Source organism: Tachyglossus aculeatus, chromosome 23 (assembly GCF_015852505.1).
Source record: "Tachyglossus aculeatus isolate mTacAcu1 chromosome 23, mTacAcu1.pri, whole genome shotgun sequence".
NCBI classification, from domain to species: Eukaryota; Metazoa; Chordata; class Mammalia; order Monotremata; family Tachyglossidae; genus Tachyglossus; species Tachyglossus aculeatus.
The window spans coordinates 38,532,253-38,544,641 of record NC_052088.1 but is presented as its reverse complement, the minus strand read 5'-3'; the positions used below and the strand labels follow the sequence as shown (position 1 = coordinate 38,544,641).

At 51.3% G+C, this 12,389-nt stretch overlaps 1 protein-coding gene across 7 annotated transcripts in view; it reads left to right on the top strand.

Annotated features, from left to right (window-relative positions):
* The window catches only part of TRAPPC13 (trafficking protein particle complex 13), a 51,312-nt gene extending 44,991 nt beyond the window's left edge, over positions 1-6,321 (top strand). For all 7 annotated transcript variants that reach the window (XM_038765538.1, XM_038765533.1, XM_038765534.1 and 4 more), the window contains 4 exons: positions 1,505-1,703; positions 2,020-2,120; positions 2,255-2,405; positions 6,114-6,321. In XM_038765538.1, the coding sequence (XP_038621466.1) occupies positions 1,505-1,703; positions 2,020-2,120; positions 2,255-2,405; positions 6,114-6,221 (559 nt within the window). In that variant the 3' untranslated portion in view covers positions 6,222-6,321. The remainder of the gene's footprint in view (positions 1-1,504; positions 1,704-2,019; positions 2,121-2,254; positions 2,406-6,113) is intronic.
* Positions 6,322-12,389: the final 6,068 nt, after the last annotated feature.

Sequence of the window (12,389 nt, the reverse complement as noted above, 5' to 3'; positions counted from 1 at the left end):
CTGTGTGCAGAGCACTGTACTAAGCGCTTGGGAAGTCCAAGTTGGCAGCATATAGAGACGGTCCCTATCCAACAGTGGGCTCACAGCCTAGAAGGAAGGTCATGGGTTCAAATCCCGGCTCTGCCACTTGTCAGCTTTGTGACTTCGGGCAAGTCACTTCACTTCTCTGGGCCTCAGTTCCCTCATCTGTCAAATGGGGATGAAGACTGTGAACCCCTTGTGGGACAACCTGATCACCTCATAACCTCCCCAGCGCTTAGAACAGTGCTTTGCACATAGTAAGCACTTAATAAATGCCATCATTATTATTATTATCCCACGTCGGGCTCATATTCTTAACCCTCATTTTACAGATGAGGTAACTGAGGCCCAGAGAAGTGATGTGACTTGCCCAAGGTCGCAAAGCAGACGAGCGGTGGAGCCGGGATTAGAACCCAGGTCCTACCGACTCCCGGTTCCAGGTTCTATCCATTAGGCCACGCTTCTTCTCCTGTCTCATTTCTACCCACCTGACGATTCATTCATTCATTCAATTGTATTTATAGAGCGCTTACTGTGTGCAGAGCACTGTACTAAGCGCTTGGGAAGTCCAAGTCGGCAACATATAGAGACGGTCCCTACCCAACAGCGGGCTCACGGTCTAGAAGATCCTGTAAGGGAGGTAGAAAGGTGGGAATTATTATTCCCCCGATGAGGACGTGAGGTTCAGGGAGGGCCAGTGAGTTGCCCGAGGTCCCGCACGCAGCAGCGGGCCGGTGGTGGGGCTCAGATTCATTCATTCATTCACTCAATCGTATTTATTGAGCGCTTCCTGTGTGCAGAGCACTGTACTAAGCGCTTGGGAAGTCCAAGTTGGCAACACAGAGAGACGGTCCTTACCCAACAGTGGGCTCACAGTCTAATCAATCAGTCAATCAATCAATCGTATTTATTGAGCGCTTACTATGTGCAGAGCACTGTAGTAAGCGCTTGGGAAGTCCAAGTTGGCAACACAGAGAGACGGTCCTTACCCAACAGTGGGCTCACAGTCTAATCAATCAGTCAATCAATCAATCGTATTTATTGAGCGCTTACTATGTGCAGAGCACTGTACTAAGCGCTTGGGAAGTACAAATTGGCAACATAGAGAGACAGTCCCTACCCAACAGTGGGCTCACAGTCTAAAAGGGGGAGATGGAGAACAAAACCAAACATACTAACAAAATAAATAGAATAGATAGGTACAGTAAAATAAATAGAGTAATAAATATGTACAAACATATATACAGGTGCTGTGGGGAAGGGAAGGAGGTAAGATGGGGGGGATGGAGAGGGGGATGAGGGGGAGAGGAAGGAAGGGGCTCAGTCTGGGAAGGCCTCCTGGAGGAGGTGAGCTCTCAGCAGGGCCTTGAAGGGAACGCGATAGCAGGTCCTCCGGCTTCCAGACGGTCGCCCCGCCACCCCTCCACGGTGCCCGCGGGGCGTCCCCCCCAGGACCCCGGTCGGCGGCCTCTTCTCCTTCTAGGGTGTCGACGTTCGGAGCCCGGACCTATCTGCAGCCCCTGGACACCCGCCAGTACCTGTACTGCCTGAAACCCAAGCGGGAGTTTGCCGAAAAGGCCGGCGTCATCAAGGGCGTCACCGTCATCGGGAAGCTGGACATCGTGTGGAAAACCAACCTGGGAGAGCGGGGCCGGCTGCAGACCAGCCAGCTCCAGAGGATGGTGAGGAGGGAGGGAGCAGGGATGGGGCTCCGCGGCGGCGAGGAGGAGGGGATGGGGCGCCTCTCCGGGAGGACGGACCCTCGCCGTCCTCCTCTGGGCTCGGTCGGGACGGGGACCGGCGGGAAAAGCGACGGAGTTGCGGGGAAGGGGCAGCGGGAGCGGACGCCCTCCGTCCCGCGCGGTCGTCCGGAGTTGTACTTCCCGAGCGCTCGGTGCGGTGCTCTGCACACAGTAAGCGCTCAGTAAATACGATCGATGATGATGAGGAGCGTGACAACCGACTGCGGGCCGCGGGGGCCGTCTCCCGTCCGCACAGGCCCCGGGCTACGGCGACGTGCGGTTGGCCCTGGAGACCGTCCCGGACACGGTCACGCTGGAAGAGCCGTTCCACATCACTTGCAAAATAACCAACTGCAGGTAACGTCCGGGCGCGAGCGCTGGGCCGCGGGAGGGAATTGCCCTCGCGGTCCCCTCCGGGTCCGCGTCCTCCCGGCCCTCCTCCTCGGAGCGGGCCCAGGCCGGACCGGACCGCGGGTTTCCGTCCCCTTCAGCAGCGAGAGGACGATGGATCTGGTCTTGGAGATGTGCAACAGCCGTTCCGTCCACTGGTGCGGGGTCTCCGGCCGCCAGCTCGGGAAGCTGAGTCCCAACTCGTCGCTCCACCTGGCCCTCACCCTCCTGGCCTCCGTGCAGGGCTTGCAGGTAGGAGGAGGAGGAGGAGAGGGGTCTTGGGGCCGGCCCCCAGTTTCCTGGGAGAACTCGCACCCGCCGCCCCGCCCTCTCCCCCCTCCCTGCCTGTGCGCGGCACGTTCGTTTAACGCTATTCCCGAGGCGGCTGCTTGGGAAGGCATCCCCAGCGCGAGTCTGTCCATCGATGGATAAGGGCAGGGTGGACAGGGATAATAATAATAATAATAATAATGATGACGGTATTTGTCAAGCACTTACTACGTGCGAAGCACCGTTCTAAGCGCTGGGAGGGTACAGGGCGATCAGGTTGTCCCACGTGGGGCTCCCAGTCTTCATCCCCATCTGACAGAACTTGTACTTCCCAAGCGCTTAGTACAGTGCTCTGCACACAGTAAGGGAAGCAGCGCGGCTCAGTGGAAAGAGCCCGGGCTTTGGATTCAGAGGTCATGGGTTCCAATCCCGGCTCCGCCACTTGTCGGCTGTGTGACTTTGGGCGAGTCACTTCACTTCTCTGGGCCTCAGTTCCCTCATCTGGAAAATGGGGGTGAAGACTGTGAGCCCCCCGTGGGACAACCTGGTCACCTTGTAAACTCCCCAGTGCTTAGAACGGTGCTTTGCACATAGTAAGTGCTTAATAAATGTCATTATTATAAGCACTCAATAAATATGATTGATTGATTGATTGACAGATGAGGGAACTGAGGCCCAGAGAAGTGAAGTGACTGGGATTAAGACTGGGAACCCCGTATGGGCCAGGGACTGTGTCCAACCCAATTGGCTTATATCCATCCCAGCGCTTAGTACAGTGCCCAACACATAGTAAGCACTAGCGTGGCTCAGTGGAAAGAGCCCGGGCTTGGGTATTTATTGAGCACTGTGTGCAGAGCATTGTACTAAGCGCTTGGGAAGTCCAAGTTGGCAACATATAGAGACGGTCCCTACCCAACAGTGGGCTCACGGTCTAGAACAGAGGCCGTGGGTTCTAATTCCGCCTCCGCCACTTCATTCATTCATTCATTCATTCAGTCGCATTGATTGAGCGTTTACCGTGTGCAGAGCACTGGACTAAGCGCTTGGGAAGTCCAAGTTGGCAACATATAGAGACGGTCCCTACCCGACAACGGGCTCACAGTCTAGAAGGGGGAGACAGGGGCAGCCACTTGTCTGCTGTGTGACTTTAGGCAAGTCACTTAGCTTCTCTGTGCCTCAGTGACTCCGGCTGTAAAATGGGGGTGCAGACTGTGAGCCCCGCGTCGGATGACCTGCTCACCTGATATCTACTTCAGCGCTTAGAACAGTGCTTGGCACATAGGAGGTGCTTAATAAATACCTGGGGATGCAGGCTGTCACATAGTAGGTGCTTAATAAATACCTGGGGATGCAGACTGTGAGCCCCACATCAGATGATGTGCTTGCCTGATATCTACTCCAGCGCTTAGAACAGTGCTTGGCACATAGTAGGTGCTTAATAAATACCTGGGGATGCAGACTGTGAGCCCCGCGTCGGATGACGTGCTCGCCTGATATCTACTCCAGCGCTTAGAACAGTGCTTGGCACATAGTAGGTGCTTAATAAATACCTGGGGATGCAGACTGTCACATAGTAGGTGCTTAATAAATACCTGGGGATGCATACTGTGAGCCCCACATCAGATGATGTGCTCGCCTGATATCTACTCCAGCGCTTAGAACAGTGCTTGGCACATAGTAGGTGCTTAATAAATACCTGGGGATGCAGGCTGTGAGCCCCACGTCGGATGACCTGCTCTCCTGATATCTACTCCAGCACGTAGAACAGTGCTTGGCACATAGTAGGTGCTTAATAAATACCTGGGGATGCAGGCTGTGAGCCCCGCGTCGGATGACATGCTCGCCTGATATCAATCAATCGTATTTATTGAGCGCTTACTGTGTGCAGAGCACTGTACTAAGCGCTTGGGAAGTACAAGTCGGCAACATCTGGAGACAGTCCCTACCCAACAGTGGGCTCACAGTCTAAAAGGGGGAGACAGAGAACAAAACCAAACATACTAACAAAATAGAATAAATAGAATAGATATGTACAAGTAAAATAAATAGAGTAATAAATATGTACAAACATATATCCATATATACAGGTGCTGTGGGGAAGGGAAGGAGGTAAGATGAGGGGGATGGAGAGGGGGGCGAGGGGGAGAGGAAGGAAGGGGCTCAGGCTGGGAAGGCCTCCTGGAGGAGATAGGCCTGATATCTACTCCAGCGCTTAGAACAGTGCTTGGCACGTAGTAGGTGCTTAATAAATACCTGGGGATGCAGACTGCGAGCCCCGCGTCGGATGACCTGCTCGCCTGATATCTACTCCAGCACTTAGAACAGTGCTTGGCACGTAGTAGGTGCTTAATAAGTACCTGGGGATGCAGACTGCGAGCCCCGCGTCGGATGACCTGCTCGCCTGATATCTACTCCAGCGCTTAGAACAGTGCTTGGCACATAGTAGATACCATCATTGTTAATTATTATTATCAACAAATGCCATTTGAGATTGGTTTTTTATTTTAATGGTGTCATTCATTCATTCAGTTGTATTTATTGAGTGCTTACTGTGTGCGGAGCACCGTACTAAGCGCTTGGGAAGGACAAGTTGGCAACATCTAGAGACGGTCCCTACCCAACAACGAGCTCATGGTCTAGAGGGGGAGACAGACATTAAGACAAATAGATAAAACAATAAATTACAGATATATACAGATAGATAGAGAAGCAGCATGGCTCAGTGGAAAGAGCCCAGGCTTTGGAGTCAGAGGTCATGGGTTCAAATCCCGGCTCCGCCAATTGTCAGCTGGGTGACTTTGGGCAGGTCACTTCACTTCTCCCTCATCTGTAAAATGGGGATGAAGACTGTGAGCCCCCCGTGGGACAACCTGGTCACCTTGCATCCTCCCCAGCGCTTAAAACAGTGCTTTGCACATGGTAAGCGCTTAACAAATACCATTATTATTAGAGGGGGAGACAGACATTAAGACAAATAGATAAAACAAGAAATTACAGACAGATACATATGTGCTGTGGGGAGTCATTCATTCAGTCGTATTTATTGAGCGCTTACTGTGTGCGGAGCACTGTACTAAGCGCTTGGGAAGGACAAGTTGGAAACACACAGAGACGGTCCCGGTTAAGCGCTTTGCTATGTATCAAGCACCGTTCCGACCGTTGGGATACATAGAAGAGAAGCAGGTTGGACACAGTCTAAGGAGGAGGAAGGACAGGCATCGAATCCTGTATATATGTATATATGTTTGTACGTATTTATTACTCTATTTTACTTGTACATATCTATTCTATTTATTTTATTTTGTCAGTATGTTTGGTTTTGTTCTCCGTCTCCCCCCTTTTAGACTGTGAGCCCGCTGTTGGGTAGGGACCGTCTCTAGATGTTGCCGATTTGTACTTCCCAAGCGCTTAGTGCCGTGCTCTGCACCCAGTAAGCGCTCAATAAATACGATTGATGAGGAATCCCCATTGGGCCCCCGAAGAAACGGGGGCCCAGAGAAGTTAAGCGGCTTCCCCCGGGCCCCACAGCAGAGCTGGAGTGAAAGCCTCGGTCCCCCGGCTCCGCGAATCGCGCTCGACCGGCCGCTGGTCGAGACGGTTCCCCTTCACGGAGCCGCCCTTACCGGCGAATCCGCGATCCCTCCGTCTCCGTCACCCCGCGATCCCTCCGTCTCCCCCTCCGTTCCCCAGAGCGTCTCCGGGCTGAGGCTGACCGACACGTTCCTGAAGAGAACCTACGAATACGACGACATCGCGCAGGTCTGCGTGGTGTCTTCGGCCGCCGGAGGGGAAGGCTGAGGACCAAGGCCGCCTCTCTCCCAGCGCTTCTCCCCGGGCGGGTGCCCGCCAGGCGCCCACCGAACCGCGGCCGGTCCGGCGGAGCGGGCTTGGGGACGGCCTCGGGAGACTCCGTGGCAGACCCGGGGTAGCTTGCCGTCTTTGCCGTATGTTGGTTTTTAAAGAGAAACGTCTACGCTGGTTTTATTTAAAAGGGGACAATAAACGCTAATGCCACCTTTTAATATCTACCGCACACACAACCCCGTTTTTGGTTCCTGGGCTCCCTCGGAGTCCAAGGTAGGTTTTTCTTGGACGGGTGTGAACGTGATACAACGCTGGTTTTATTTCAAACGGGGCAATAAATGCTAATGCCGCCTTTTAATATCTACCGCACACACGACCCCATTTTTGGTTCCTGGGCTCCCTCGGAGTCCAGGGTAGGATTTTCTTGGACGGGTGTGAACGTGATACAGCGCTGGTTTTATTTAAAACGGGACAATAAGCGCTAATGCCGCCCTTTAATATCTACCACACACACGACCCCATTTTTGGTTCCTGGGCTCCCTCGGAGTCCAAGGTAGATTTTTCTTGGACGGGTGTGAACGTGATACAGCGCTGGTTTTATTTAAAACGGGACAATAAGCGCTAATGCCGCCCTTTAATATCTACCACACACACGACCCCATTTTGGGTTCCTGGGCTCCCTCGGAGTCCAAGGTAGATTTTTCTTGGACGGGTGTGAACGTGATACAACGCTGGTTTTATTTAAAACGGGGCAATAAATGCTAATGCCGCCCTTTAATATCTGCTGCACACACGACCCCGTTTTGGGTTCCTGGGCTCCCTCGGAGTCCAAGGTAGATTTTTCTTGGACAGGTGTGAGCATGACAAAACGCTGGTTTTATTTAAAACGGGACAATTAATGCTAATGCCGCCTTTTAATATCTACCGCACATACGACCCCATTTTTGGTTCCTGGGCTCCCTCGGAGTCCAAGGTAGATTTTTCTTGGACGGGTGTGAACGTGATACAACGCTGGTTTTATTTAAAATGGGGCAGTAAACGCTAATGCCACCTTTTAATATCTACCGCACATACGACCCCATTTTTGGTTCCTGGGCTCCCTCGGAGTCCAAGGTGGATTTTTCCTGGACGGGTGTGAACGTGATACAACGCTGGTTTTATTTAAAACGGGACAATAAGCGCTAATGCCGCCGTTTAATATCTACCGCACACAGGACCCCGTTTTGGGTTCCTGGGCTCCCTCGGAGTCCAAGGTAGATTTTTCCTGGACGGGTGTGAACGTGATACAACGCTGGTTTTATTTAAAAGGGGACAATAAACGCTAATGCCGCCCCTTAATATCTGCCACACACACGACCCCGTTTTTGGTTCCTGAGCTCCCTCGGAGTCCAAGGTAGAATTTTCTTGGACGGGTGTGAACGTGATACAACGCTGGTTTTATTTAAAATGGGACAATTAACGCTAATGCCACCTTTTAATATCTACCGCACACACGACCCCGTTTTGGGTTCCCGGGCTCCCTCGGAGTCCAAGGTGGATTTTTCTTGGACGGGTGTGAACGTGACACAACGCTGGTTTTATTTAAAACGGGACAATAAACGCTAATGCTGCACTTTAATATCTGCCACACACACGACCCCGTTTTTGGTTCCTGGGCTCCCTCAGAGTCCAAGGTAGATTTTTCTTGGACAGGTGTGAACGTGACAACGCTGGTTTTATTTAAGACGGGACAATAAAGGCTAATGCCGCCCTTTAATATCTACTGCACTCACGACCCCGTTTTTGGTTCCTGGGCTCCCTCGGAGTCCAAGGTAGATTTTTCCTGGACGGGTGTGAACGTGACACAACGCTGGTTTTATTTAAAACGGGACAATAAACGCTAATGCCGCCCTTTAATATCCGCTGCACACACGACCCCGTTTTTGGTTCCTGGGCTCCCTCGGAGTCCAAAGTAGATTTTTCTTGGATGGGTGTGAACGTGACACAACGCTGGTTTTATTTAAAACGGGACAATAAACGCTAATGCTGCACTTTAATATCTGCCACACACACGACCCCGTTTTTGGTTCCTGGGCTCCCTCAGAGTCCAAGGTAGATTTTTCTTGGACAGGTGTGAACGTGACAACGCTGGTTTTATTTAAGAGGGGACAATAAACGCTAATGCCGCCCTTTAATATCTACCGCACACACGACCCCGTTTTGGGTTCCTGGGCTCCCTCGGAGTCCAAGGTAGATTTTTCTTGGACGGGTGTGAACGTGCTACAACGCTGGTTTTATTTAAAATGGGGCAATAAACGCTAATGCCGCCCTTTAATATCTACCGCACACACGACCCCGTTTTGGGTTCCTGGGCTCCCTCGGAGTCCAAGGTGGATTTTTCTTGGACGGGTGTGAACGTGACACAACGCTGGTTTTATTTAAAACAGGACAATAAACGCTAATGCCGCCCTTTAATATCCGCTGCACACACGACCCCATTTTTGGTTCCTGGGCTCCCTCGGAGTCCAAAGTAGATTTTTCTTGGGTGTGAACGTGATACAACGCTGGTTTTATTTAAAACGGGGCAATAAACGCTAATGCCGCCCTTTAATATCTACCGCACACACGACCCTGTTTTGGGTTCCTGGGCTCCCTCGGAGTCCAAGGTAGATTTTTCTTGGACGGGTGTGAACGTGCTACAATGCTGGTTTTATTTAAAACGGGACAATAAAGGCTAATGCCGCCTTTTAATATCTACCACACACACGACCCCGTTTTGGGTTCCTGGGCTCCCTCGGAGTCCAAGGTAGATTTTTCTTGGACGGGTGTGAACGTGATACAACGCTGGTTTTATTTAAAACGGGACAATAAGCGCTAATGCTGCCCTTTAATATCTACCGCACACACGACCCCGTTTTGGGTTCCCGGGCTCCCTTGGAGTCCAAGGTAGATTTTTCTTGGACGGGCGTGAACGCGATACACGGCAAAGAGAAACAGGGCGGCCTAGCGGGTAGAGCACGGCCTTGGGAGTCAAAGGGTCCGGGTTCTAATTCCGGCTCCGCCGCCTGTCCAGTGCGTGACCTTGGCCGAGTCACTCAGCTTCTCTGTGCCTCGGTTCTCTCGTCTGTAAAATGGGGGTTCAGACCGTGAGCCCCGTGTGAGAAGCAGCGTGGCTCAGTGGAAAGAGCCCGGGGTTTGGAGTCATAGGTCATGGGTTCAAATCCCGGCTCCGCCACTTGTCAGCTGGGTGACTCTGGGCAAGTCACCTTCTCTGTGCCTGTTATCTTTTTTTTTTAATGGCATTTATTAAACGCTTACTATGTGCAAAGCACTGTTCTAAGCACTGGGGAGGTTACAAGGCGATCAGGTTGTCCCACGGGGGGCTCACAGTCTTCATCCCCATTTTACAGATGAGGGAACCGAGGCCCAGAGAAGTTGTGACTTGCCCAAGGTCACCCAGCTGACAATTGGTAGAGCTGGGATTTGAACCCATGACCTCTGACTCCCAAGCCTGTGCTCTTTAATAATAATAATGGTGGCATTTATTAAGCGCTTACTCTGTGCAAAGCACTGTTCTGAGCGCTGGGGGAGGTTACAAGGTGATCAGGTTGTCCCACGGGGGGCTCACAGTCTTCATCCCCATTTTCCAGATGAGGGAACTGAGGCCCAGAGAAGTTGTGACTTGCCCAAAGTTACACAGCTGACAGTTGGCAGAGCTGGGACTTGAACCCATGACCTCTGACTCCCAAGCCTGTGCTCAATAATAATAATAATAATAATAATGGTGGCATTTATTAAGCACTTGTGAGAAGTGAGGCTCACAGTCTTAATCCCCATTTTCCAGATAACTGAGGCCCAGAGAAGTGAAGTGACTTGCCCAAAGTCACCCAGCTGACAAGTGGCAGAGCCGGGATTAGAATCCACGACCTCTGGCTCCCAAGCCCGGGCTCTTTGCACTAAATAATAATAATAATGGCATTTGTTAAGCGCTTACTATGTGCAAAGCACTGTTCTAAGCGCTGGGAGGGATACACGGTGATCACGTTGTCCCACGTGGGGCTCTCAGTCTTCATCCCCATTATACAGGTGAGGTAACTGAGGCTCAGAGAGGTGAAGTGACTTGCCCACGCTGCTGCTCTGTGGTATTTATTGAGCGCTTAGCAGGGGCGGAACACTGTAGTAAGCGCTTTGGGAAAGAACAATACAACAGAGGTGGCAGACATGCTCCCCTGCCCATGAGTTATGGCATTTCTTGGCATTATTATATGTTGCCAATTTGTACTTCCCAAGCACTTAGTACAGTGCTCTGCACATAGTAAGCGCTCAATAAATACGATTGATGATGATTTATTCAGTGCTTACTCTAAGCTAAGACTCGGGTAGGAATGAGATAATGGAGAAGCAGCGTGGCTCAGTGGAAAGAGCCCGGGCTTTGGAGTCAGAGGTCATGGGTTCCAATCCCGGCTCTGCCAATTTTCAGCTGTGTGACTTCGGGCAAGTCACTTCACTCCTCTGGGCCTCAGTTACCTCATCTGTAAAAAGGGGATGAAGACCGTGAGCCCCCACTGTGGGACAACCTGATCACCTTGTAACCTCCCCGGCGCTTAGAACAGTGCTTTGCACATAGTAAGCGCTTAATAAATGCCATTAAAAAAGAAAAAAGACATAGGCCCTTTCCCACGCGGGGCTCAGCACCTAAGAGGGAGAGCAATAATAATAATGATGGTTTTTGTTACGTGCTATGTGCCAAGCACTGTTCTAAGCACTGGGGTAGATACAAAGGTAATTAGGTTGTCCCACGTGGGGCTCACAGTCGTAATCCCCATTTTATAGATGAGGTAACTGAGGCACAGAGAAGTGAAGCAACTTGCTTAAAGTCACACAGCTGACAAGGGGCGGAACCAGGATTAGAATCCACGACCTCTTACTCCCAAGCCCGGGCTCTTTCCACTAAGCCACGCTGCTTCTCAATAATGGTATTTGTTCAGTGCTTACTATGTGCCAAGCACTGTTCTAAGCGCTGGGGGGATACAAGATAATCAGGTTGTCCCATGTGGGGCTCACAGTCTTCATCCCTATTTTCCAGATGAGGGAACTGAGGCCCAGAGAAGTGAAGTGACTAGCCCAAAGTCACCCAGCTGAAGAGTGGCAGAGCTGGGATTAGAACCCATGACCTCTGACTCCAAAGCCCGGGCTCTTTCCACTGAGCCACACTGCTTCCCTAGGATCTTCTCCCCATTTTTCAAGTGAGGACACTGAGGCTCAGAGCGGTGGAGGTCACAGAGCAGGCCACGGCCAGGACCGGGACTAGAATTCAGGTCCCTGGACACTCAGAAGGCCGAACTATTTTGGCAAACCAAGAAAGGGAATGCATGTTTAGAGCTTTCTATGGAAGCAGCGTGGCTCAGTGGAAAGAGCCCGGGCTTTGGAGTCAAAGGTCATGGGTTCAAATCCTGGCTCCGCCAACTGTCAGCTGTGTGACTTTGGGCAAGTCACTTCACTTCTCTGGGCCTCGGTTCCCTCATCTGGAAAATGGGGATTAAGTCTGTGAGCCCCCCGTGGGACAACTTGATTACCTCGTCTCTACCCCAGTGCTTAGAACAGTGCTTTGCACATAGTAAGCTCTTAATAAATGCCGCCATCATCATCATCATCTGTAAAATGGGGATGAAGACTGTGAGCCCCCTTTGGGACAACCTGTCTTGTAACCTCCCCAGCGCTTAGAACAGTGCTTTGCACATAGTAAGTGCTTAATAAATGCCATCATCATCATCATCTGTAAAATGGGGATGAAGACTGTGAGCCCCCTTTGGGACAACCTGTCTTGTAACCTCCCCAGCGCTTAGAACAGTGCTTTGCACATAGTAAGTGCTTAATAAATGCCATCATCATCATCATCATCATCATCATCATCTGTAAAATGGGGATGAAGACTGTGAGACCCCTTTGGGACAACCTGTCTTGTAACCTCCCCAGCGCTTAGAACAGTGCTTTGCACATAGTAAGCGCTTAATAAATACCATCATCATCATCATCTGTAAAATGGTGATGAAGACTGTGAGCCCCCTTTGAGACAACCTGATTGTCTTGTAACCTCCCCGGCGCTTGGAACGGTGCTTTGCACGTAGCAAGCGCTTAATAAATGCCATCATTATTAACATTTAACTCAAAGAAGAGGTGAAG